We start from the raw sequence: 25,930 nt of genomic DNA on the forward strand, positions 1-25,930 counted from the left end.
AAATTTTGGAACCTAAAGCCAATTATTTGCAGCGAGGTCCCTTTCTAGTTCTTCACCCCCTAGAAATGTGACCACCCTGATGCCAGAAGGTCTGTCCTGTGATTCTTTAAGGATTATAAGCATATTGCTTTGGGTCTATTTGGACTTCTAAATATATTTGCTAGACATACATGTCATGATTTTCCAAATTCCTGCTTAAGATACATCCTAAATGCTCACCTGATTATTAGCATTGTAAACAACAAAAATTTCACTATGCTTTTCTCACTTTTATAAACAGTTTGTTTGAGGTATTGATATCTTCCCCGTATTGTAGAACATTCCTTCATTTCCCTTTACTAAAAAAGCAAACAATACATAAACATTCACCCTGGAAATGGAGAAAACAAGCTTTATTATAATGATTTGAGATTTTGTGCATGGTAAAGGTATACACATGAATCTTGTTTCTCCTATGTTTCAAGACAGAATTAATTTAAAGTTTTATTGTAGACTAAAGCATCCAAAATACTGTGGTACATATGTAGCTACGGACATACAAACACTTTGATGCACAGCGTTCATTCTTTTCTTTAAATAGGCAGTCAGCATTTCGATTCATAAAAGAACAAATGAGAATATATCAGTATCAATGTCAGAGCGCGCAAGACTTAGTGTTCTATACACACAAAACGTATGAAACAGACCTAAAAAGATGGAATGTACAAAATTTAAAAAGAAACAAAGGAAGCAGAAATCCTTTATACTCATACATAGGATTGAAAGGCTATAGAATTGAAAATGATATAAAGAATTCCATTACAAGAATACACTCTGTTGATGACAGAACATTCCCATGTCATAAAGCAAAAGCATTGAGTTTAAGGCTGTGTTGCTTTTGAAAGTTAATGGACGTGCTGTACATTCATTGGGACAACATAGCCAATTTATTAATCTATTTTAGAATATTAATAGCTTTCATACATTCTCCACAAACAGACCACACAATCACTGCCACACAGTTCATCTTCAGAAAGTTTAAGATTAACATCATGATTTGTAGCTTACTGTCATTTAAAACAAAACAAAAAAATCATTTATTTATACCAAACAAATCTTTAATGGGCACTTAGTTTCCTTTATGGCAATACTAGATTCCTAGTTATCAAAAATATTAAAATAATTGTAAAGTTTAAAACCCTGCAACATTTACAGAATGCAACAGTATTACGACTTTTGATTTTAAGCAAAATTAGATGATGTTCTCAAGCAAACAGCTTCAATTTTCTCCTACCTGGAAATGTCTTGTTAAATTAGTAAACTAAAAATGCTCCTCCCTTTCCAGAAGCTGGTGAATAGGGAGGATACTATAGAGTCCAAATGTACAAAAAGGTTTTTCCCTTTTGAAGTAATCTGCACATTCCCTAATACTTATTTGCTATTTCCTCCAATTAACTCGGTAGGTATTAGCAAAGCATTTATGTGAATCCTTCCATGTTAGGATCCATAGACACTTGCTACTATACTGTTATTCCAGCCAACTTCATGTGAGGACATACCCTGTATATTTAGTAGTAGAAGCAACTGTGTTCTGGTTGCATGGACCTGTAGTATTTATTTGTCTCAAATCTAGTCAAAGAGTAAATTAAAATAAGGAAACTTGGGGATTTGTTTAGTTACTGGAGACTAAAGTTTGATCAAGATACCAAGTACCATTTTAAAAAATGGTGAACAGTCATAAAGGCTTTTTATTCATGTGTTTCTGGATGGCCAGGTCACCATGTCCCCCAAGCCCAGCAGGGGAGGTCTGTTTTGGAGGGAATGCATTGTCACTGACCTTTACATTCAAACTGGCAATATTCTGCCATAAGTGCCCAGGGGACATTTGAATGGGTAATTTCTCAGTGCTACTTATCATGAACGTATGACAGGTTCTGTACACTTGACAAAGAGAAATCAAACAATAATGATAGCTCAGGAAAAAAAAAATCACTTATTTTAATATCCTTCTCAGTTTACCAGAAACCATTTTCCAGAGAATGTGACAAAATTTCATGTAAATCTTGTCTACTCTATCTTATCAGCAGCACTTTCCCTCCTCAAATATGCTCATCAAGAAATACAGTAAATGCTAATATGTATCCAAATGTGAAATGTTATCTACACTTTACCATACATGATTATATATTTTGGAGGGGAAAATACAGTGTTTCTTAGAGTGCCCACAACATGTGTTTTAGTAACAGATAGTGGAACAAGTCTGAATCAAACTATCTATTCTTCCATTCCAATTTGTGCCAATATTGACAGATTTTAAAAAAAAATAGCCTCATATTCAATATATTATTGAGATACCCAGCCCGATATGGTAGGACGGCTAGTTAATTTCTAAATTCACAAGTATAATTTCAATGTTGTGCAAAAAACACTTTTAAGTCAACTAGTCTTAAGACCAATAGCCTGTGACAGAATCTAAACAGGAAGCCACTTTTACTTGTGAAAACACACAGAAGTTATTTTAACAAATTTAAAAGGTTTTCTTTTAAACGGTCTGGGACCTATCAAAGGCCTAGCTTATCTTTTATGCAGAATGTTAGTAAAGGGCAAAATGAAATTCCCTCCCTAGAGTGTAAGCTCCAAGCAGGCAGGGATTTTTGTCTCTTTTGTCTATTGCTGTATCCCCAGTGCCTAAAATAGTGCCTGGCACATAGTAAGCACTCATTAAATACGAGTGTTTGAATTCAAAGACTTAGTTCGCTGATGTTAGGAAACAGTATTTTATTTAACATCCGAAAATGCTATTGAATTTTATAACTTTATCACAGTCTCAAATATTTTGAAAACTCTACCTAACTAAAAAAAAAAAGAAAAAAGAAAAAGAAATTCTAAACCTAAATGTAAATCTTCCTGAAAACATTTTTTTTGAGAGGTTGATTTGGGCATAATAAATTTGACAGACAATTGGAAGTAGCTAGATTTCCCGTCTAAATTTAAAAAAGTCCTATATTTAAGAGAATGACTGGGTTGTAAATTAAGCAATGAACATCACATATAATTATACATATGGGAAATGTTTTCTTATAGTACAGTTCTAAGGTGCTTTCAGTGAAAAAGATCCCAAAGTCATATCAAAGATGCCAAGCATGACATCCTATTTGGTAGAACTGAGTAGAAAATTAAACAGTGGAAACAGACCACGTCTTACCTTACAGTATCAAAGACAGATTAACGATTCACTAAATTTTCTGTCACATTTCTCAAAACCCATTTATACTTCGTTTAAATTAAAAGTAACTAAAGTTCAACGTTTCCTTTTCTTTCAACCTGTTTTCATTTTGTTTTTGCTTTTGAAAGCACAGAAGGCCATTTTCTGACTAAAAGTCAGCCAATACCATCATTCCTGGAAAATGGTGAAAATTATACCTGTTTTAGGGCTTGCTCTACTAGGGACGGCTTTAAACTGCTCAGTAAAGGGATGTGCTGGACGATGCTTCTGTCTTTCAGAGTGCTGCCTATTTCAATACACCAAAGGTTCAGCTATATATATATATATATATATATGATACATTCTACCTTACCCTAATCATGTATACATAGTCCTTTAATGCCTCTACTATTCATTAGACAATGATAAATAACCGTAACATGCCCTTACCTGTAATGCTTTCGAGATAACACGACTTTGGTAACACTTGCTTTCTAAGGGGAAACCATTAATCAATCACATGCCTTTGGTTGACACCATCCGTCCTCCAAAGGGCTACTTATGGCTCTCTGTCCTAGGACACTGGCGTCCTACTACATGTGCTGACATTTTGCAGGAGGTAAAGCTTTCGCTTTCGTGAAGTGGAAGAGGAGAGACACGTGAGAACATGGCACATAAAATGTGACTGACTTTTTCTTGATTACATGCCAGTGCACTAATCTGGAGTTGAGGGGGGCTGTTTGTTTACCAAAAGGTAGCATTGCTATTGCAATATGCTTTTTAAAGCATTAGGAATTTCAGGTTTCCCTGAAAATGGACTCTGTTTTTTGATACAAGGGGAGCAGGAGAGAAAAGGTGAGAACACACAAAAAGGATCTTTGATCTAACCCAGAAAGGATGGGATATGTGCAGTGGTTTTTAAGTGCTAAACTCAAGAGGCCTGCCTAATCACACCTGGGAGGGTTTTGCAAGACAGTCGTATTTTCTCCTAATTTACATGTAGTTAATGATAACCAAAAAAATGTCACATGAGTTAAGACCGACTGTAAAAGTGAGGTTAGAAGATCCCCCGGGTCTTGTAATTGAAGTTAAATAAAGTACAACAGATTCTGTTTTTGTTTTGTTTTGTTTTGTTTTTTGTTTTGTTTTTGGAGGCTCTGCATAAAAGCTACCATTCACGGGATTAACAAACACCTTTAAATATTCTAGGTTTTTTTTAGTGCTTGTTTGATTTGCAAAATCAGTTCAACTACATAAATCCCTGTCCTAGAAGCCATAGTTCACAGGTGTGAAACGCTGCGTTTTCCAAAGATTCAGTAGAAGGGATTTCCTTCTTTCAAACCCTAAAGGCGAATTACAGAAATCAGATATGCAGTTTTTAAGGAAATTGTTACATTCAGAAATCACCTTGGAAAGTTCGCCAATGCTTCCTTCTAGCATGAAAAGTCTAGTGTAATCTGGTCCCGCGTTGAGAAATCCCTTCCAGTTCATAGTGCAAGACCTTTGGGAGAGGGGGGGTCCATCTGCCCACCACTACTGTAAGTACCGGTAGACCTTGAAACAGTGGTTTCCAGAGTCTGCAACCACAACGTGACCATCTGAAGTCAGGGCCAGGCCCTGGGGGCCATACAGTGGGTCAGCAGATGTGTTAATGTAGGACAAAAATGATCCACTTCCGTCAAAAACCTGTAAAAAATATAAAGTCAGAGTGTTACAGGAAAAGTTATAGTAATATGATGAAACAGGAGTTAGAAAACCCTTAATGCTAATATTGTCAATACAAAAGCATGCGTGTAACCCAACAGGTTTGTTTAGGTAATGATCATATATCCGATCCTTCACTCCACTTACCTTGCTTTTGCTCCTTTCACTCTCTATCCCTCAGAGTCACTGACAAGGAGCATGCCATTGGCCACCAGACCTCATTTACATTCTTAACAGTGGTCAGTTTGAGGGGAATAGTCTTCAGTGGTGCCTGAAAATGAAGGACCCTTGTCTCCTACTCTCAGCCTTCATTTTCCACACTTCCAGCCTCACATCCCTTTTATCCCCAATCAGAAGACAGAAAAATCAGCCACTAGACCACAAAGGAATGGTTCTGAGTCACAATATACAATGAGAAAATAAAGATCTTTTTTACCTTTTCATTTTTTAAAAATTTATTTATTAGAAAAAAAAATTTTTTTATTTTTTATTATATGAAATTGATTGTCAAATTAGTTTCCATACAACACCCAGTGCTCATCCCAAAAGATGCCCTCTTCAATGCCCATCACCTACCCTTCCCTCCCTCCCACCTGCCATCAACCCTCAGTTTGTTCTCAGTTTTTAAGAGTCTAGGGGCGCCTGGGTGGCTCAGTCGGTTAGGCGTCCGACCTCGGCTCAGGTCATGATCTCACGGTTGGTGAGTTCGAGCCCCACATCAGGCTCTGTGCTGACAGCTTGGAGCCTGGAGCCTGCTTCGGATTCTGTGTCTCCTTTCATCTCTGCCCCTCCCCAACTTGTGCTCTCTGTCTCTCAAAAATAAATAAATGTAAACAAACACAAAAAGAGTCTCTTATGCTTTGGCTCTCTCTCACACTCTAACCTCTTTTATTTATTAGAAAAAAATTTTAATGTTTATTTATTTTTGACAGAGAGAGAGAGACAGCGCATGAGTGGGTGGAGGGGCAGAGAGAGAGGGAGACACAGAATCCAAAGCAGGCTCCAGGCTCTGAGCTGTCAGCACAAAGCCTGACGCGGGGCTCAAACTCACAGACCTTGAGATCATGACCTGAGCCGAAGTCAGACGCTCAACCGACTGAGCCACCCAGGCGCCCCCTTTTCATTTTTTTTTAAATGTTTATTTATTTTTGAGAGAAAGCAAGCACACGCGAGTGGGAAAGGGCAGAGAGAGACGGAGACACGGAATCCGAAGCAGGCTCCAGGCTCCGAGCTGTCAGCACAGAGCCCGATGTAGGGCTTGAACCCATGAACCCTGAGATCATGACCTAAGCCCAAGTCAGATGCTTAACCGACTGAGTCACCCAGGCACCCCCATTTTTTCCTTTTCAGAAAAAAAGGAGTTATAAGAAGTCAATAACTCAACATGTACATTTGTGGGTTTTTTAGAATATTTTGTTTTTAAGTCATCTCTACACCCAGTGTGGGGCTCAAACTCACAACCCTGAGATCAAGATTCACACACTCTACCAACTCAGCCAGCCAGGTGCCCCACAACATGTACATCTGGATATGAAGTAGTCTTCTTTTGGGCTAGAAGCTTCTGCCATGATGAAATACAAGGAACATTTTTCTTTCATAAGGCCCAGGCTGGTTTCTTTTGACCGTTCTGTTTGGCCCATAGGTGTTTCACAAGGCAGTGTGACTAGGCAGGTGCTAGGAGGGCCACAATACAAACAGCTAAGCACCTGTAGTCTATAGAACTGCTTTGTAAACTTGGTTCCCAGTCTGGCTTCTAGCTTTCCAACACAATAGAATAGCTCTTTCAAATGTAGATGTTAAGCAAGATAAATATAATGGAGAAATAAAAGCATTTATAGTCTCAGTCCTTTTTCTGGGAAGTAATACCAGTATCACATTCAAACGGCTAAATAGTACTGTCTTCACAAAGACACCTGGATGCTACCTGATTTAACCCATGCATTCTGAGGTCTCAGAAATTCGGCACAGGGCCATATTGGCAAGGATGAATAACCCTGTCTGCACATGTATGTTTAGATTCTTCTGGGTGTCTATACAGAGAAATTGAGAAAAGAATAGTCTTTCTTAGTCTGGGGATTCAAAACCTTTGTTCTTAATTTAGAGAAAAATCTACTTTTTTTGTCTAGAAACAACTACAGACCTCAAAATAATGTTTTAATTCTTTTTTTCCAGAATGTAACAACTTTTATTTTTTGTACCCAATTAAAATGGCAAATGCCATCATGACACCATTAATCCTAAACCATGAAAATATATTTAAATTCATTATTATATTTAAAATATTTTAGGGGAGCCTGGGTGGCTCAGTCAGTTAAGCGTCTGACTTCAGCTCAGGTCACGATCTCACGGTCCGTGAGTTCGAGCCCCGCGTCGGGCTCTGGGCTGATGGCTCAGAGCCTGGAGCCTGCTTCCAATTCTGTGTCTCCCTCTCTCTCTGCCCCTCCCCCGTTCATGCTCTGTCTGTCTCTCTCTGTCTCAAAAATAAATAAATGTTAAAAAAAAAATCTAAAATGTTTTTGTTCACTTTTAATTTTGAAATAATTATAGATTCATAGGAAGTTCCAAGGATAGTACAGAGAAATTCTGTGTACCTTTCACCTAGTTTGGCAGAATACTCCCGTTAACACCATTCGAGTCTAGAGATTTATTTTTGGGGAGTTTTAAAATTATTAACTACATTTCCTTAACAGTTGTTGGGGTATTCAGGTTATTTATTTTATATTGAGTGAGTTGTGGAATTTGTACTTTTTGAGAAATTGGTCCATTTCATCTAAATTGTCAAAAATGCACATGTAGAGTTCACAGAACTTCTGTATGCCTGCGGAGTCTGTGATGATATTAGCACTTTGTGTCTTTTCCTTTAGCGGTCTCGTTAGAGGTCTGTCATCTTATTGATCATTGCAAGGAACCACCTTTCTGTTTCACTGCTCTTCTCTATTGTTTGCCTTGCACTACACTGATTTCTGATCCTATCTGCACTATTTCCTCCTGCCTGTTTGCTTTCAGGCTGTTCTGCTCCTCTACTTCTGGCTTTTTTGAGGTAGGAGCTGGGATTCGTGATCTCTGACTTTCTAATGTAAGCACTTAGTGCCAGTAAGTTCCCTCTCATGTAGAATGGTGGTTGCCAGGGCTGGAGAGTGGGGGAAATGGGGAGAAGGTGGTCAAAGGGTATAAACTTCCAGTTAGAAGATGAATAAGTTCTGGGGACCTAATGCATTGTATGGTGATTATAGTTAATAAAACAATTTTATATACTTGAAAGTTTTGCTAAGAGAGGAGATCTAAATGTTCTCACCACAAAAAAGAAATGGTAGTAACGTGACGGTGACAGAGGTATTGGCTAAAGCTATGGTGGTGATCATTTTGCAATATATAAGTGTATCAAATCATATTACACACCTTAAACTTACACAATATATATGCCAATTATATCGCAATAAAGCTGGGGGAAAAATCTTCCTCTCAGGACCCTCTTAGCTGCACACCACAAACTTTGATGCGCTATATTTGTACTTTCATTCAGGCCAGTATATTTTAAATTTTTCCTTGGGACTTCCTCTTTGACTCAGGTTATTCAGCAGAATAATGTTTTTAAATGCATAAAACAAAATACATGGGATTATAAAGGAAAACAATCATTATTAAAACATAGTTATCAAAATTGTACAAAACTGCGATATAGTAATATGTGTGCTTTTTATTTTTTTATTTTTATTTTTTTTTAATTTTCTTAATGTTTATTTATTTCTGAGAGAGACAGAGACAGAATGTGAGTGGGTCGGGACAGACAGAGAGGGAGACACAGAATCTGAAACAGGCTCCAGGTTCTGAGCTGTCAGCACAGAGCCTGACGCGGGGCTCGAACTCATGAGCTGCAAGATCGTGACCTGAGCTGAAGTCGGACGCTCAACCGACTGAGCCACGCAGGCGCCCCAAAATGTGTGCTTTTTAAACCAACACATTAAATAACAAGAAATGGTGATGGATCCATCTCATCTAAATTGTCATGTAACACTGACTGGTTCTGAAAGAGTGATGAGCATATATGACAATTCAAGACCTCTGCAACCACGATTCCTCTTGGTGACAAAGTTATAGGTGTTCCTAAAACTACGGTGATTGTTGCCTATATTCATAATTAAAGAAAATGAGTTTTTAGTTGGAAGCTAGTAAAAACAGTAATATCTTTTTGTTCAATGGATGGACCTCTTGAGTTCTATCCACAAACACTTTGGTGTTAAAAATTCCCAATTCAGAGGTTTTCACTCTGGTAACCTGTTGATGTTGTTCTCCTCCACCTTCTACTCCACCTCTCCTCCACCTTAGTTTAGCACTTCTCCTGAGACGGTCTATGAAAACCTAACCAATGAACAATGGAAAACATCCCAGTTGGGAGACAGCCAATTCTTCACTTTCAACAAACACCCGTCACTCTAAACAAATACATTAGCATTACATGAGTTTACCTGGATCCTGCTGTTTCCCCAATCTGCTACAATGATGTTTCCATTTGAATCCACTGCTACACCTGTTGGAGCATTAAACTGCCCATTTCCTTCTCCATTTGAGCCAAACTTCAACATGAATTCTCCCTCCTGATTAAACACCTGTATGAGATATTTTTAAATGATTTTATTTTAAACTAAAAATAGTTGAGCCAACATTACGGGTTTTAAAAAAATACGTATCTGAGCAGATTTTTTATTATGAGTTAAGGCATTCTAAAAAAAAAGAAAAAAATTTACAAAGTAGACCCCCATATTACTTATGGTTCCCCAATTTACTATGTAAATTTGATTTATCATTTGTTAAATCAGTTCTTATTTCTAGCTCCTATCTGGTTATTGAGTACTTATATGAAAAATACTTTTGTTATAAATTATAAAATATATAGGAATATAAGGCAGGATAAGAAAGTGGAGCTATAATTTTCAACAGTATTATTATTCCTGCCTTTGAATAAATAGCTAAATTTCAAGAACAGAAATATTACTATTTCTAACAGGAGGGATGATCAAAGTTGTATCAGGACCATGGAGCTTTTTGTTAGGCTGGGTGCTCAGAATTTATTACCATTTTACAAAGTCAACGTGAGAAAGAGCAAGTTAGACTTCACACTTATAAGGGAATATAAGGGAAAATTGTGTGTGTGTGTGTGTGTGTGTGTGTGTGTGTGTGTGTGTATGGCACAGGTGAGGAATAATAGAAGGGCTTTTTAATATATTTTTTTCAGAATATATATTTAGTTAAAATAGATAGGTTATATGACTCTAAGGCTTTGATGGATGGAGCATACTGAGGGGAGCGGGTTGAGAGAAGTTGGGGAGGTACACAGAACTCTTCAGCAAATTCTCTAATATATGATCTAGACAAGCAATAGCTTGTTGTGGTTAATTAAATATTCTTACTAATGGAGTGTTAAAATACATGTATCAAATACAGATTATTGATTTGGAGAGAAATAAATTGTCATTATGTGGTTATTTGTAAGACTACAGTAAGCATAATTTTATCTTGATGATTCAGATGGTATTTAATGGCTGTGAAATATCTCTAGGATATTATTTTAAGCTTCCATTATGATGCAGCCAACATATGTTGAAGGACCCATTAACAAATCAAAACGTATTACATGCAAAGCCATGAGAGTAAGGGTTCCTGAAACGTGGAACAGAGGGACTTCACCATACCCGAGTGCAGACCTAATTTGAGAATGATCTCAGGGCCTTTTACAGATTCTCCTACTGCCATCTCTGTGATCATGAAAGATTAAAATGACTCTCTTTCGTTTAGTTATGTACACTGGAGAAGCAAAGGGAGACAAACCATCTCTAAAGGCTAAACTCCCTTTAAGATAAAGAAAAAGAATCATGACTGCTTCTTGAATTAATTACATAACTTGCCAGCTAAGCAAGCTACCTCTTTGGTTCTTTGGAAAGGACAAGACAAGAACTAGCTTTGGCTAAGATTATTTTTTAAAAATCTTTCCTGACTCCTTTTATCTCCTTTCACACAGAACGTTCTTGTTTTAAAGGCCAATGAAACTGTTTGTATGCTGGTGAGGACACAATTTATTACTCTCTGATCTTTTCCCTTAATAAGTCCTACCAATAATCTTTTTGTTTGTTTGTATTTATTTCTCTGAAGAGGTGTGCTTTCCTTGGCCTACTGCAAAAAACACAAATGCTTCTGCCCCATTTTGTAATGATGCAGAATGCCAAATTTAGTTGTTTTGCAATGAAAACAAAATACACACTGAAAGTGGCTAAAGAACTAGACCATTTGTTAGCCCTGACCTATAGGCACAGTTTTTACATTTACCAAGAGAGAAATGAATTGAATCCAGAACCACTGCTAACTGCCACGTGTCACAGGGGAAACAAAAGCCCAACTATTCCATAAAAGCTATATGGCAACAGCTGCCAAACAGAAGAGAAAAAACACTGGTTTTCTTAAATAAGAGGGAAACTGAGTTCAAATTAGTAAAATAATCTACCTCTGCTGTACTGAAAACTTGAAGAGTTTTCAGAATCTTAATAATTACAAATTTCTTGTAGTTCCTATTTTTCCCACCTAAAATGTCATTTAATTGCTTATAAATTATTCAGATGAAAACATATTAAGAGGCGGATGCATGAGCTGAAATAGTTTTTACAGCTTTGCTTTTCATACAAGTTTTTATAGCAAGTTTTTATCACTTGGATGATAATCCTTTCCTGATTTCAAAATTCTGCTCACCTCAAATACCACCACCACTTGGAAGTCTTCCCTGATGGTCTTAGTTACAGAAATCTGCTCTTTGTTTTCTTCTGGATACTTATAGAACTTTATATGTACCTATATTAAAATAATAATTTATCGCTATCTGCCTTGCATTTTGATTACTTACATATGTCTTATTTCCTTCTACATTGTCAGCCAGGGCTGGTAACTAGGAGTCCTCCCACATACCAATGCCAGTTGATTCATAGAAGCTGCCTGGAGCACTGGGACGGAAAGGCTCTGAGGCCACAGTTGCGCTTAGTAGAAAAGAGCAACTTGATTAATAGGACTGTCTTCCGGTGGGGGTGGGCAGCATCTATACCAGGCGTTTGCTGGCCTTTGCTGATCCATATGAGTTATCTTCTGGTTAAATGCCCTGTAGTTAAATGATTCCCCTATTAAGTGAGTGAAGGCTAGGGAGTCTGAGGACAGCCTATGTTATCGTTAAGCTCATCACACAGGACTGTTACAGCACCCCCCTGGGGGGGGGGGGCAGTCCAGAGCCCAGTCCCTTCTGCCTCTGCTGTTTCCCTCCTCCCCAGCACTACTCTTCCCAACGTCCTCTTCCGTTTACCAAGACACCTCCTGTAGAGAGAGAGAATTTGCAGCTTACAGACACTGAGGGAGGTAGGGGAGTGGGGAATGAGCTCCCCCACTATGGCAGCAACTCCAGAGACACAACGTGGCAGGAAGCAGCCTGAGAAGCAAGCAATGGTGGGCATCCTTTCTCCTCTTCCTGCCCCATCAGGGGCAGGCCCACTGTGCCCTACACTTTGCATCCACCAAAAAAAGCTCAAAACCATTCCATTTACTTGGGTTAAATGTATCTTTTGGGACAACCTGGGGGAAATGAAGCGGTGATGGACTCAGGAGAGAGAGTGCCTTTGGGTGTTGAAATCCTATCCCTACATAGCTATTCCAGTCACCAACACTGACAACTTTGGTTGCCCGATGGTTGTCTCTAAGTGCAAACTTTAGTCACTGGCATACGCCACCTATGCTGTTTCCCTCTTACCCTTCCTTTAAAAAGGCCTCACCTTAAAAAATTTTAATGAATTTACTTACAAGGAAAACTTTGTATCACTTCTGTAAGTGCAAACCAGTACCACTTGATGTAAACAGAGGGTAACCCTAAAAATAAACACATGACTCTTAAAATGAAAATGTCTGGGGCGCCTGGGTGGCTCAGTCGGTTAAGCGGCCGACTTCGGCTCAGGTCATGATCTCGCGGTCCGGGAGTTCGAGCCCCGTGTCGGGCTCTGTGCTGACAGCTCAGAGCCTGGAGCCTGTTTCAGATTCTGTGTCTCCCTCTCTCTGACCCTCCCCTGTTCATGCTCTGTCTCTCCCTGTCTCAAAAATAAATAAAGTTTAAAAAAAAAAAAATGTCTGCCAGTGCACTGCCCAGGGCCACCTGGCGTGCCTTCAGTGGAACATGCACCCCACCTTAGGAACCACAGTCTAGAATGTAATTAAACATTTTCTCGTTTCAGTAAGTCACAAATTTGTTTTCATTTCTGGATGTCCTGATTTGCTCATAATAAATCTCAAATCTTTCTTCCCCCTACACCTAGTAAGAAAGATGTACTACACTGCTTGGCGGAGGGGAAGGGGCACTGTATTCTGGGGAACACCAAGTGTGTGAAGGCATTCTCTAAAGTATGAAACATCTATAGGAATGTATAGTAGGGCTATTTCCCCTCACAAAATCTACACAGATTTTAGATATTAGCAGAGTTCGGATATCTAATTTTGTTTGAAAGGCCTTATGATGCAGATAATTGAAAAAGTGATCTTGTTTTAATGTATTGAATAGAGGCAAAATATTAAGTTTTGGAAAGTTCTGCCTCTCTAAGTTCAAGCAACTGCTTTTTCGAATTTAATTTTTAAGTCATCTCCATTTATAGCTATTTCAAATTAAAAAACTTGTCGCCACCACATTTTGTTTGATTTTCTGACTCTCCCAACTCTGTGGGTCCAAATTAAAACTTGCATCTTTAGAGAGAAGCAAAATGTACTCTTTCAGGTTCATCCCTTTAGTTCCTGTGCATATATGAGAGTATTACATTATTTTCTCTCAGACTGATTTCTCAATAACAGCAGTTAAAAGTGAACAATAATTGGTGTGTTTATAGTACCTTGACAGAATGATTATGGAAATCTGTAACAATAATCTCATTATTGCTATTTACAGCTGCAAAATGGGGACCTGCAATAAAGATGAAAAACATATGTGACTACTGTTAACAATAAAACTGATTACAAGAACGTAGCAGTTACAAAATTCAACATATTAGTTATTTAAGAAAGAACAAAGAATTATAGACTCGGTTCTTGAAAAATCATTCGGCTAGAACTCTGGCTCTAGATGGCATAGGTCCTCTATCATTCTACACTCGGACTGTCTACTCTGGCTTCTTTTACATCAAGCTAAGAGTGCCAGCAGCCTTAATGAAGCGGAACGAGCAATAAGCATCAGAATTCATTCTCTGCAGCACCATCTGAAAGTCACATCTGCCAGCTTCTCTGAATACATGTTAGTCCCTTTAGGAAGGATGTGGGGAGTCTTAGTACTAGAAAAAAAGACGCCCATATGTAATATTTTTTTAAAAAGTAGGGCAGAAACCCATATTTTGTAATTTGGGGTGACATTCAGAACCTGGCAGAACTGGAGACAAAGCACAAAAATGATTATGCAAATTATTGTCAAATGCCGAAAGCATCCTTTCAAAAAGAAAATTTAATATACCGTTTTCAGCCTCTTCTTGCAGATGTTAAAAACTAAGTCAGCCTGTGCTTGCAAAGTGGTACACCAGAAAGAGAATAGAACTGCCCTTCCTGTACTCAGCAAATTTTCTAAAGTCCTGCTCTCTTACCATCATCTAGAAAGGTGAAAAAAATTCTCATTCCGAAGCTCTTTCTTATACAAAGCTACAGCTAGGTAGAAATTGGAGTTACTCCACTGTTCCTCAAACATTTTTATTTTAAATTTTATGTTTTACTTAATATTCAAAGATTCGACTTCTGAGCTGTAAACTGCTGTCAATAAAAACCACACACGGACTGCAGTTCAACTTACTGCTGGCGGAGTAATTGAGAAGCATCTCATCATGCTTTTGCTTAGATTTTATCCCCAGTATCTTTCCTAAAGCCGGAAAACACACTGGGGATTGAGGCATCTTCCACATGCTCCAACATCATGCAAATGTGAGCAGAAGAAGCGTAAAAAAGGGGGTTTACATATTACCATCGAGTGTACCTGCAAACTGCCTGTCCCCATTTCCTCGGCTACCAAACCTGGTGACTATTTTCCCATTTGGCTGGAAAATAAACACGCAGCACGCCTTGTTGTCCACCACAATGATGTGCCCGTTGCGGTCCACCGAGACTCCTTTGGGCCCCATCAACTTTCCTGATCCGATTTTTGTCTGTTAGAAACAAGTACAGAAAATGAAGTTTAAAACACTACAGAACATGAAGACAGACACCTGTTTTAGTAAACACTTCCTTGAACCTTCAAATGGGGGTGCACAGCTACTCATATGTCACAATGATGTCCTGTTTTTGTCACATCCATTATCTGCTACTAAGATTTATGTGAAATCCTTACTTTTTAAGAGGATCACCACCAAGAATGTTCTAGAATCCCCTTAACTGGGGTCACAGTTCCCTTGTAAAGATGCAGTGCGGTGTGGCAAAAGATCACTGGGTCAGGAGTAAGAAGGCTGTTCTATGCCCGTCGCTTGTTTTAGACACATCTGGTATAGCACAAATGGATTTGATTTCCTTAAGCTTCAGATTCCTTATATATTTAAAAATGTAAAAAACAAAACAAAACAAACAAACAAACAAACAAAAACCTTTAGTAACTTCCAAAGGCATTTTTGGGATAGGTACTAAGTAAAACAATGTAGATAAAGTGCTTAGTGTAGAGTATAGCACATACTAAGCAGTCATTAAAAGGAAGCCATCATCATCGTTATTGTAGATAATATCAAAACTGCCAAGAATCTGCCATTGAACTTTACCAGTGTTAAGTTCCATGGAGGCAGGAGTTATGTCTGTTTTGTCTACTACTGTGTACTCAGACCCAGCATACTTCTTGGTGCCTAACCAGGTAGTCAACAAGTATTAGCCAAATACATTAATTTTAAAAGTCTAGCATTATTTCGGGTAACGCTGATGATTGAATGGTTCGTTTTCAGTATTTTAAAATGGGAGAAAAGCATGAGATTTCTATCAAGCACATACCATATGCATTTGAAGTCTTACTCATTTTTCTGAGTAGACTATATAAATGCCTGTTTGCTAGGAGATGCTTATCTCATATCCTTCCATTTATAGCTCCATTATAAAGTACTTTACTCATGCACCCATTTATTTACTAATTCTGCAAACATTTGGTGGGTGATAGAGCACCCACTGTGTGGCTAATGACTCCAGGCACTGAGTAGACACAGACAAGTAAGACCAGCCCCTCTCCTGGAGGATGTCTCAGTCATACTGCAGAGACAAACACGTTCACTGGGTCCTGTTTAATGTGCCTGGTATTGAGTGTTTGGTAAATCTGAGAGAATTCAAATAGGCTATCCTAGAAGCCATAGAGAACAAAAACTTAATGCAACAGGTCACTATAGACAAGGAAGGAGAAGGAGCACCCAAGGTGAGGAAGCAGCCGGAAAGAGCGCCTGGTGAGGGGGATGCACGAACCATAGAGGCTTAGAGAGTCAAGTAGATCTCTATGTGTCTTTATAAATGCTTTCTCAGATATATTATTAAACAAAGCAAAGTACTGAATAGTGAGTATAGTCTGAGCCCACCTGAATGAAATGTGTTTATATATGTATACATACATATTCCTGGAAGAGACCAGTAAGAAACCATTGATATTAGTGGTGGTAGGAGAAACTCTTACTTTTCATTTTATACTCATCTGTAGGGTTATTTTAAATACTTTAAAGGTTTGTTTGTTGCTAGAGAGAGAGAGAGAGAGAGAGAGAGAGTGTGTGTGTGTGTGTGTGTGTGTGTGTGTGTGTGTGCGCGCAAGTGGTAGAGGGGGGGAGAGAGAGAATCCCAAGCAGGCTCTGCACTGTCAGTGAGAGACCAATGCGGGGCTTGAACTCACGAACTGCGAGGTTATTCCCTGAGCTGAAGTCAGATGCTTAACCAACTAAGTCACCCAGGTGCCCTTAGCATCAAATACCTATTTGCATGTATTACTTTTTAAATTAAAATTTTTAATTCCAAAATAATTTCATTACCCTAGGTTCTGTTTTAGTCCCCTTATTTTCTCTCTATATATTAGTGCTGCCTGATAGAAATATAACATGAGCCATGTATGTAATTAAGATTTTTCTTAATTACAACATCAAAAAAAAAAACAAAACAAAAAGAAAAAAGGAAAATTATTTAAATCATATATTATATTTGACCTAACATATCTAAAAGTTATCATTTCAACATATAATCAATATTAAAATTACTGATGAAATATTTTACATTTTTTTTTACTAAGCCTTTGAAATCCAGTGTGTTTTTCACATGCACAGCACATCTCAATTTGGACTCATCCCATTTCAAGACCTCAGTATCCCTGTTCTAGTGGCTATCAAATTGGATACAGCAATTCTATATACTTCTTCTAAGATCTCATTTTGTTATGGCATCAACTTTCACCTCTGTACATAAAAGTCTCAAATCCATATCTTCAGTCTCGGCCTATTTTACAAGTTATCATCTTAAACTCAACCAGTATTAAACCAAATTTACCTCTTCATTTCCACCATTTAAAAAAAGGAAACCCAAATTAACACCTCCCGATTTCCTAGTTCCTTATTTTAGTTTATTTATTTCTTTTGAGAGAGAGCACACACAGGCGAGTGGGGGGAGGGGCAGAGTGACAGAGAGAGAAAGAACCCCAAGCAGGTTCCAGGCTGTCAGTGCAGAACCCAATGCAGGACTTGAACCCATGAACTGTGAGATCGTGACCTGAGTCAAAATCAAGAATCGGATGCTTAACCAACGGAGACACCCAGGTGCCCCTCCTAGTTCCTTTTCCTCCTAGATACCACAGTTCATTCAAACCCAGGATCCAAATTTCAGAGCAAAATTCACTCTTCCCTTTCCAAGTTTGAACCTCAGTTTTCTTGTCTGTAAAATAAATGGCAGCTACTATATTTACCTCCTGGGTCATGTAGATTCTGAAGGATAGAGTGCCAAGCACAGCATATGGCATCCATTCTCCTTCTCTCCATTCTTCAGTTGATATCATACCTGACCCTCAGAATTATCTTCCTTCCTAACAGAGACATGCAGGTATGTGCAGAGAGTATGGAGAGAGGCAATAGGGACTATTCATAGTGAATATATATATTCATAGTGGGGGTTCAGACCCTGTGTGATCTTTTATTCTTGTAAGCTTATAAATGAGATTCACATTTGATCTCTTTGATACAAAGAGACACATTCACTTAGGAAGGAAACAATGACATTCTTGCAAGGGAATTTGTTGTAATAAATTTGATTCTCACTTTGCAATCTAGCTCCGAGATCAGAGGCTATACCATAATGGCTTTTATTAACGAAACTGTATACTTTCTTTCATGTTGTAATGGAAGATATGTCAGTAGAGATCAAAAGGAAGAGAGAACGCTCTGATTTTTACAGCAAGAATATTATTACTAGCTGACATTATTAACACTAGTTGTTACTTAGAATGACTCAGCCATATAATACCAAGCAGATGATAATTATGTAGAATAAAAACAGAAAATAAAGGATTATGGTCATGTAGTAAGAGCTAGGTCTTAAAATAAAACAAAACAAGAACCTTAAATGTTGAGTCAAAACCTCTTTTCCTTTTCCTTTCCCTTTATCACTCCCAGTTTAGCTGCACAAGATTCTACCATGTGAAATAAGAGTTACTCAATTTGGCCTGACAATGTGTCCCCTGTCTTAAATAGGATAGTAAACAGAGATATTTTAGACCCTAGCTTTGGAACAGTTAAATAGAAGTATTTAACTCAACAAGAAGGTCGATAAGTTGAGGAAGGGGTGATTTTAGAACATGGTGGCCAGAGGCCTCTGTATCTGTTCTGGGGTCACAAAAGGTTCCTAGATGGGCTAGAAGATATAAATCAGCAGAAAAGATGGAAAGGAAAAAATTAGAGGCAGAGAGGAATGAAAATTAGGGCTAAGAATTTGGTGAGTGAAAGAAAGAAAATGGGATAAGCTTTTGTATCTCTAGAACTATTAGGAACAAATACAAAGAATCCACTTTTGTGTCAAAGATTGGTCTTTCTGAGCACCTGTTTAATTTTACTGAATCCCACTGAAAAAGAAAATAAGTATCTCTGAGTAAATGGTCATGTGTATGGTCAGTTGGATGAGCTCCCATTACACTACTAAACCATTTTCACTTGCTATCCCTTTATCCCCTGATCAATGCCTATTGAAAAAAAAAAAAGGGTAAGGTGAAACTATACCATATCCATTCCCCCAATCCTCTAGAGGGCATGAGTGTCCTTGTTTATTCCAATTACTACCAATAGTATTCCAACTATGAGAATCCAATCTTCCAGGAAGAGGGTCTATTACGTATAAAATATTGAACCATTGAATAAAAAATGCATAATTCAGGAAGCCCTTCTCTCTTAGATATAAAACTCCTGTTTCAACCTATTTTACTATGTTAGATATAAAATGTTTCAGTATATTAGATTTAAAACTCTTGCTTCAATACTTATTTTAGCATTCATTTATGCATTTAGAGAGACAAGTCATGATTTTGCTAGAGTATGTAACAAGAAGAAATGGGTTGTCTCCAAACTAGATGGATATTTTCAAAAGGTCACTGAACAGCCTTCCTTCTATTCATGTTAAAGTTGTTATATTTGGGAATGTCTTACTACAAACGCAATTATGAAAATACAAAAGAAGATGAGGGAGTTAGAGATACACAAAGGCAAGAGGCCTTTCTGTGTATGTGGCTATCATACAGAGTCATCAAATTTCTAGGGGAACAAAAAAACCTCAAAGACAATCGAACAATTGTGTATACTATGGTAGAATTAAAAACTGTGGCTTTTTATTCTCCTAGATTGAAAAGATCCTGCCCCACACAAAACAAAAGCTCCAATCTGAGGGTTAATAATTATGAAAATAATGTGTTTTAATAAAAATGATGAGGTGACTGTAGGGATCCAATAACTTTAAAAAGAAAAATATAAATTCCTCCAATAAGACACAAATGAGTGAACTTTGCGTAATCTTCAGGATTCCAAAATAGATTATGAAGAGCATCATTTCTGAACATTTAGACAAGGAAGTGATGACCAGGTGCTGGCATGAGGTCATGAAGTCCAAATCACAGCTGATCAAATAGACTTCATTTTTTGGACAGGGTTACTGGAAGCAATGGAAAAGAACATTTTTTAGATGCCTATTTCATAGGAGCCACGTATAAAATCCAGAAATAAATCCCATTTAATCCTTACCCAAATCCTACAAAATAGATTTTTTTTTAAATCCAAATGGGACATATGAGACTATCGAAACTCAAGGAAAGTTGTATCATTAGTTAAAAGCTGCAGAGTTGGCATTCCGAAGGGTTGGTCTGGTCTGAGTAAAAGTTCACGTTGTCACCTAAAAGACAAGCCTCCAGCAGGCTGGACAGGGCAATGCAGAAGGCACAGTGCATATGGCCTTCAAAAAACACCTTTGACAAAGTATCTCCTAATCTCGTGAACAAATGCAGAAAATGGGCTGCATAATAATACTCTTTGATAACACTTCAGAAGAGATTTCTGCTGTCACTAGAGGGCTCTCTACTCTTTCTTGATGCAGAAACAGATGATGCTAGGGACACCAGCAAAACTGTCAAATGATGGCCCCCTGCCGTCCCCCTCCCCCTCCAGTGCAGCTCGACTCACCTTTCCTCTGTGCAGCTGCCATTTTCTTGTCCTTCAGATTCCTGTATTATACACTTTAACACTAGGTTCTCAGATTGTACCTAACAATGCATGACTGATTCGAGGCTGACACAAATTGTTTTATATCCTTTCTGGTGTCTTTTTTTTTTCCTCAAGGGGCTTGTAGGTTTTTTCAAAGGTAGAAACCATGTTTTATAATTCCGTTTCTCCTGTATCATCTATCAAAGGCCTGAGAAAGTAGAAGGCACTTCATACCTGACCATCTGTAGGTTAATTTAGGAAATTTCAATTGCCTCTTCAGTACCTTTTTCTCTCAGTTGTTCTTCATTGAATTTAGGTAAATCTGACGATATGTAAAAAAAGCCACTGAACCTAGCTGCTTTACAAAATGAAGCCACTGTTTCAGATGTATAAAATTTATGATAACATCATTGTTACGCTCCATAAAACTTAGATGCAACAAAGTCAGCATGTCTTTTGTGTATGAAAACTTGTTGAACTTCATCTTGTATTTCCTATCCCTTCTCTCCACTGCTTAGAAGCCAAATGCTAGTTTAATCTTACCTTAAACTTGCCATCAGAAGAGAAAATGCTAACCCACTTATTATCATAGTCTGCAATGATTATGTCCCCACTGGGATGCACGGCTACTCCTGTGGGCCGCTGCAGCTGCCCGGGAGAGCGTCCTCGTATGCCAAACCGACTTTTGAACTGGCCATCATTGGAAAATATCTGCAAAACAAATGACATCCCTTGGAATGTGCACTAGCACAGGAATTAGTGAGGAAAAAGGAGTCAAGAACATTTGTCATATGTACTAGAGGTCAGACCATGCAAACTCTAGCTGAAGAAAAGTCTACTAAAACTTTCCCTTTCTTTCCTCGTACTGTGGATCTTAAACTCTTACATAGGAAAGTATGCAATTATGTTTTATTGTGTAAACAAAGGTACATAATTAGGGGCCATACCTGTACACATTGGTTGTTGCTGTCTGCAATTAATATCTTTCCACTTGTAGACGCAGCTACCCCTTGAAGATTTGTAAATTCTCCTTTATTTCTCCCTTTGGTACCTAGAAACAAAGTATAAAAGCACAGAAATTAAGCAAAAGAGAATTGTTAATTTTAATGTTTTTTAATGTTTATTTATTTTTAGTGAGAGAGAGAGAGAGAGAGAGAGAGAGAGAGCACGTGTGCATGAGTGGGGGAGGGGCAGGGGAGAAGGAGAGAAAGAGAATCCCAAGCAGGCTCCACGCTGTCAGTGCAAAGCACAACTCAGAGCTTGACCCCGTGAACCGAACAGGGAGATCATGACCTGAGCTGAAATCAAGAGTTCAATGCTTAAATGACTGAATGACCCAGGCACCCCAGCAAGAGAAAATTAGATCTCTCAGTTTCTTCAAGAGAATTAGTCAGGCTTCCATAGGTAAACTGAGAATGTATTTTTTTTTTTTAATTATACTTTAAAAACAAAAACCTCCCCCACCATTACCTAATCCATATGCTCCTTAACTTCTCTTCCAGACCAATAAAGTTTTTGCAAAATCACTGTTTTAGGCAAATGCAATCTTAAGTCAGAACTGCATATTACTTTAATATTGCATTAATAACCATATTAAAATATATTAGATTTCACAAAGAAACAATAATAAAAACTAATACTACAATCAAGGATATGCAACAAGAGAGGGCCTTATTTTAGAGTTTTGCCAAAATCCCACCCTCTCACTCAGCAGTTCTTGGAAGAATCCCAACTTGAAGAAACTTCTAAGAAGAAGCTTTCAGTACATTTAACAAACCACGAAGTCTCAGATGTTATAAAACTATCAGGCTGATTTCTTTTTTTAAGTTTATTTATTTTTGAGAGAGAAAGAGAGAAAGCACAGGGGAAGGGCAGAGACAGAATCCCAAGCAGGCTCTGCGCTGTCAGTGCAAGCCCAATGCAGGGCTCTAACTCACAAACCATGAGATCATGACCTGAGCTAAAATCAAGATGCTTAACCGACTGAGCCACCTGGGTGTCCCAGGCTGATTTCCATGTACTGATTTACTCATGAAGTATTTTCAAAGACTCAGTACCTCATATGTAGTATATTCTTCCTGAAAATATACAAGATATCCTGACAGAGCACTTTCTGGATCAAATAAATACAAAAAGCAAAGGAAAGTTAATCCAATAATATTTTCATCTATACTAGACTTTTTAATGAGAGGTGAGGCAGGAGAAAAAAAAAGCCAAGGTGTCTATGGATTAACAGATTTCTGTTTTTGTTTCAAAACAAATGGTTACAACTTATTTCAACAGGACCATGCAAATATTAATGAATGGAAATGGACTAAATTGTGCTCAGGAATGATCAGGAAGGACATTTAAGTTTTCATGGAGAGAGAGAAAGCTATGCCTTCAGTTTTTTGGCACTTCTATCATTTCATTTCATCATATCATTTCATTTTTTAAATCAGATTCACAGGAGGAATTTGATATTTTGGTTTTAGACATCAATGCCGTGCCTTAGGCACACTTAGACAATGGCACACTGATAGTGACTGACGTCAAACACATGCGTAAGCACTGCTTAGAAATAGTTAGACTTGCCAGCATTACCCTGATTCCAAAACTAGACAAAGACCCCACTAAAAAGGAGAACTATAGACCAATTTCCCTGATGAACACGGATGTAAAAATCTTCAACAAAATATTAGCCAACTGGATCCAACAATACATTAAAAAAATTATTCACCATGACCAAGTGGGATTTATACCTGGGATGTGGGGCTGATTCAATATCCGCAAAACAATCAACATGATTCCTCACATCAATAAAAGAAAGGACAAGAACCATATGATCCTCTCAATAGATGCAAAGAAAGCATTTGACAAGATACAGCATCCTTTCTTGATAAAAACGCTCAAGAAAGTAGGGATAGAAGGAGCATACCTCATGATCATAAAAGCCAAATATGAACGACCCAACGCTAATATCATCCTCAATGGGGAAAAACTGAGAGCTTTCCCCCTAAGGTCAGGCGCAAGACAGGGATGTCCACTCTCACCACTGTTCTTCAACATAGTATTGGAAGTCTTAGCCTCTGCAATCAGACAACACAAAGAAATAAAAAGGCATCCAAATCGGCCAGAAGGAGGTCAAACTTTCACTTCTCGCAGATGACATGATACTTTATATGGAAAACCCAAAATATTCCACCAAAAAAGTGCTAGAACTGATCAATGAATTCAGCAAAGTTGCAGGATATAAAACCAATGCACAGAAATCGGTTGCATTCTTATACACACCAACAATGAAAGAACAGAAAGAGAAATCAAGGAACCGATCTCATTTACAGTAGCACCAAAAACCATAAAATACCTAGGAATAAATCTAACCAAAGAGGTGAAAAATCTATACACTGAAAACAATAGAAAGCTTATGAAAGAAATTGAAGAAGACACAAAAAAATGGAAAAATATTCCATGCTCCTGGATAGGAAGAACAAATATTGTTAAAATGTCAATATTACCCAAAGCAATCTACATATTCAATGCAATACCTATCAAAGTAACACCAGCATTCTTCACAGAGCTAGAACAAATAATCCTAAAATCTGTATGGAACCAGAAAAGACCCTGAATAGCCAAAGCAATCTTGAAAAAGAAAACCAAAGCAGGAGGCATCACAATCCCAGACTTCAAGCTGTATTACAAAGCTGTAATCATCAAGACAGTATGGTACTGGCACAAAAAACAGAAACTCAGATCAATGGAACATAATAGAGAACCCAGAAATGGACCCACAAACATATGGCCAACTAATTTTTGACAAAGCAGGAAAGAATATCCAATGGAATAAAGACAGCCTCCTCAGCAAATGGTGCTGGGAAAACTGGACAGTGACATGCAGAAGAATGAACCTGGACCACTTTCTTACACCACACACAAAAATAAACTCAAAATGGATGAAAGACCTCAATGTAAGACAGGAAGACATCAAAATCCTCGAGGAGAAAGCAGGCAAAAACCTCTTTGACCTTGGCCGCAGCAACTTCTTACTCAACACGTCTCTGTCTGGAGGCAAGGGAAACAAAAGCAAAAATGAACTATTGGGACCTCATCAAAATAAAAAGCTTCTGCACAGCGATGGACATAATCAGCAAAACTAAAGGGCAACTGACGGAATGGGAGAAGATATTTGTAAACGACATCAGATAAAGGGTTAGTATCCAAAATCTATAAAGAACTTATCAAACTCAACACCCAAAAACAAATAATCCAGTCAAGAAGTGGGCAAAAGACATGAGTCCACTTCTCCAAAGAAGACATCCAGATGGCCAACCGACACATGAAAAAGTGCTCAACATCACTCATCATCAGGGAAACACAAATCAAAACCACCATGAGATACCACCTTACACCTGTCAGAATGGCTAACATGAATAACTCAGGCAACAATAGATGTTGACGAGGATGCAGAGAAAGAGGATCTCTTTTGCATTGTTGGTGGGAATGCAAACTGGTGCAGCCACCCTGGAAAACACTATGGAGGTTCCTCAAAAAATTAAAAATAGAACTACCCTACGACCCAGCAATTGCACTACTAGGCATTTATCCAAGGGATACAGGTGAGCTGTTTCGAAGGGACACATGCACCCCCATGTTTATAGCAGCACTATCGGCAATAGCCAAAGTATGGAAAGAGCCCAAATAAATGTCCATCCATGGATGAATGGATAAAGAAGATGTGGTATATATATACAATGGAGTATTACTCAGCAATCAGAATGAAATCTTGCCATTTGCAACTATGTGGATGGAACCAAAGGGTATTATGCTAAGCGAAATTAGTCCAAGAAAGACCAAGTATCATACGACTTCACACATATGAGGACTTGAAGATACAAAACAGATGAACATAAGGGAAGGGAAGCAAAAATAATATAAAAACAGGGAGAGGGACAAAACACAGGAGACTCTTCAATATGGAAAAGAAACAGAGGGTTACTGGAGGGGTTGTGGGAGGGGTGATGGGCTAAATGGGTAAAGGCATTAAGAAATATACTCCTGAAAGCATCGTTGCACTATATGCTAACTAACTTGGATGTAAATTAAAAAAATAAATTAAATTAAATGGTAAAAAAAGAAATAGAGTCTCCTGAAACAGATTTTGGGGTTTAGGAAATGAAATTGGCAATGGAATTAAACTCAGAATAAACTGAACAGAACTGATGGGCAGAAACATCTTACTTAGACCACCTGGTTCTCACCATGTAACCGAACCCAAGTCCATCTGCCCAACTACCAGCAAAGTCAATCACTTGGAGGCATGGAGTATGCTGCAAGGAAAGGGTTTATCCAGAGG

At 38.1% G+C, this 25,930-nt stretch overlaps 1 protein-coding gene across 5 annotated transcripts in view; it reads right to left on the reverse strand.

Annotated features, from left to right (window-relative positions):
- Nucleotides 1-364: 364 nt before the first annotated feature.
- Nucleotides 365-25,930, reverse strand: part of TRIM2 (tripartite motif containing 2) — a 56,707-nt gene continuing 31,141 nt past the window's right edge. For 2 of the 5 annotated variants that reach the window (XM_042935272.1, XM_042935275.1), the window contains 6 exons: nucleotides 21,546-21,649; nucleotides 21,142-21,309; nucleotides 14,907-15,075; nucleotides 13,786-13,856; nucleotides 9,355-9,495; nucleotides 365-4,870 (listed from right to left, as the gene is read on the reverse strand). In XM_042935272.1, coding sequence (XP_042791206.1) covers nucleotides 4,718-4,870; nucleotides 9,355-9,495; nucleotides 13,786-13,856; nucleotides 14,907-15,075; nucleotides 21,142-21,309; nucleotides 21,546-21,649 — 806 coding nt within the window. In that variant the 3' untranslated portion in view covers nucleotides 365-4,717. Of the gene's footprint in view, nucleotides 4,871-9,354; nucleotides 9,496-11,626; nucleotides 11,726-11,777; nucleotides 11,908-13,785; nucleotides 13,857-14,906; nucleotides 15,076-21,141; nucleotides 21,310-21,545; nucleotides 21,650-25,930 lie in introns of those variants that run through there. The other 3 variants (XM_042935271.1, XM_042935273.1, XR_006201677.1) reach the window with 3 other exon arrangements.

The sequence above is a fragment of the Panthera leo genome, chromosome B1 (assembly GCF_018350215.1).
Source record: "Panthera leo isolate Ple1 chromosome B1, P.leo_Ple1_pat1.1, whole genome shotgun sequence".
Taxonomy (NCBI): Eukaryota; Metazoa; Chordata; class Mammalia; order Carnivora; family Felidae; genus Panthera; species Panthera leo.